This window comes from Cynoglossus semilaevis, chromosome Z, assembly GCF_000523025.1.
Source record: "Cynoglossus semilaevis isolate Cse_v1.0 chromosome Z, Cse_v1.0, whole genome shotgun sequence".
In the NCBI taxonomy this organism is placed as follows: domain Eukaryota; kingdom Metazoa; phylum Chordata; class Actinopteri; order Pleuronectiformes; family Cynoglossidae; genus Cynoglossus; species Cynoglossus semilaevis.
Genome location: NC_024328.1, coordinates 21,649,584 through 21,649,987, shown reverse-complemented (window position 1 = coordinate 21,649,987; position 404 = coordinate 21,649,584). Strand labels below are relative to the sequence as shown.

At 54.0% G+C, this 404-nt stretch overlaps 1 protein-coding gene across 1 annotated transcript in view; it reads right to left on the bottom strand.

The window, feature by feature from the left end:
• The window catches only part of LOC103398339 (multivesicular body subunit 12B-like), an 11,266-nt gene that overhangs the window by 5,895 nt on the left and 4,967 nt on the right, over nucleotides 1-404 (bottom strand). Inside the window, exon 3 of the mRNA XM_017042899.2 lies at nucleotides 1-86. This exon is cut by the window's left edge and continues 12 nt beyond it. Within this exon, the coding sequence (XP_016898388.1) occupies nucleotides 1-86 (86 nt within the window). The remainder of the gene's footprint in view (nucleotides 87-404) is intronic.

Sequence of the window (404 nt, the reverse complement as noted above, 5' to 3'; positions counted from 1 at the left end):
CTGAAACAGAGGTAGCGGGTGACCTTGGATTTGAATAAGGCGTCCTTCCACAGGTCAGCATCGGCGCCATCTGTTGTTTGTGCAACCTACGTGAAAAAGGGGGGGAAAAAACAAGGGCTGAAAAACATGCAGGAGGTGGGATGAAGTTAATGTATGTACGCCAGCAGCGTGTTGCTCTCGCCTCGTCCTGTGCAGCGCTGCCTTAATTAACGCCGCCCGCTCCGGCCCGCTCCGGCGCTCCGACGCTCCGGCGCTCCGACGCTGCGTCTCATTAGTGCTCTGTGTGGGTAAAGGAGTCTTAGCCTCCAAAAAAGGTGGCTAAAAATACCCTCCCCAGGGACAGGCTGATTAAAGATGTCCTGACAAGGATCTGCCCTAATAGGCAAAACCAAACTTCAATGTGC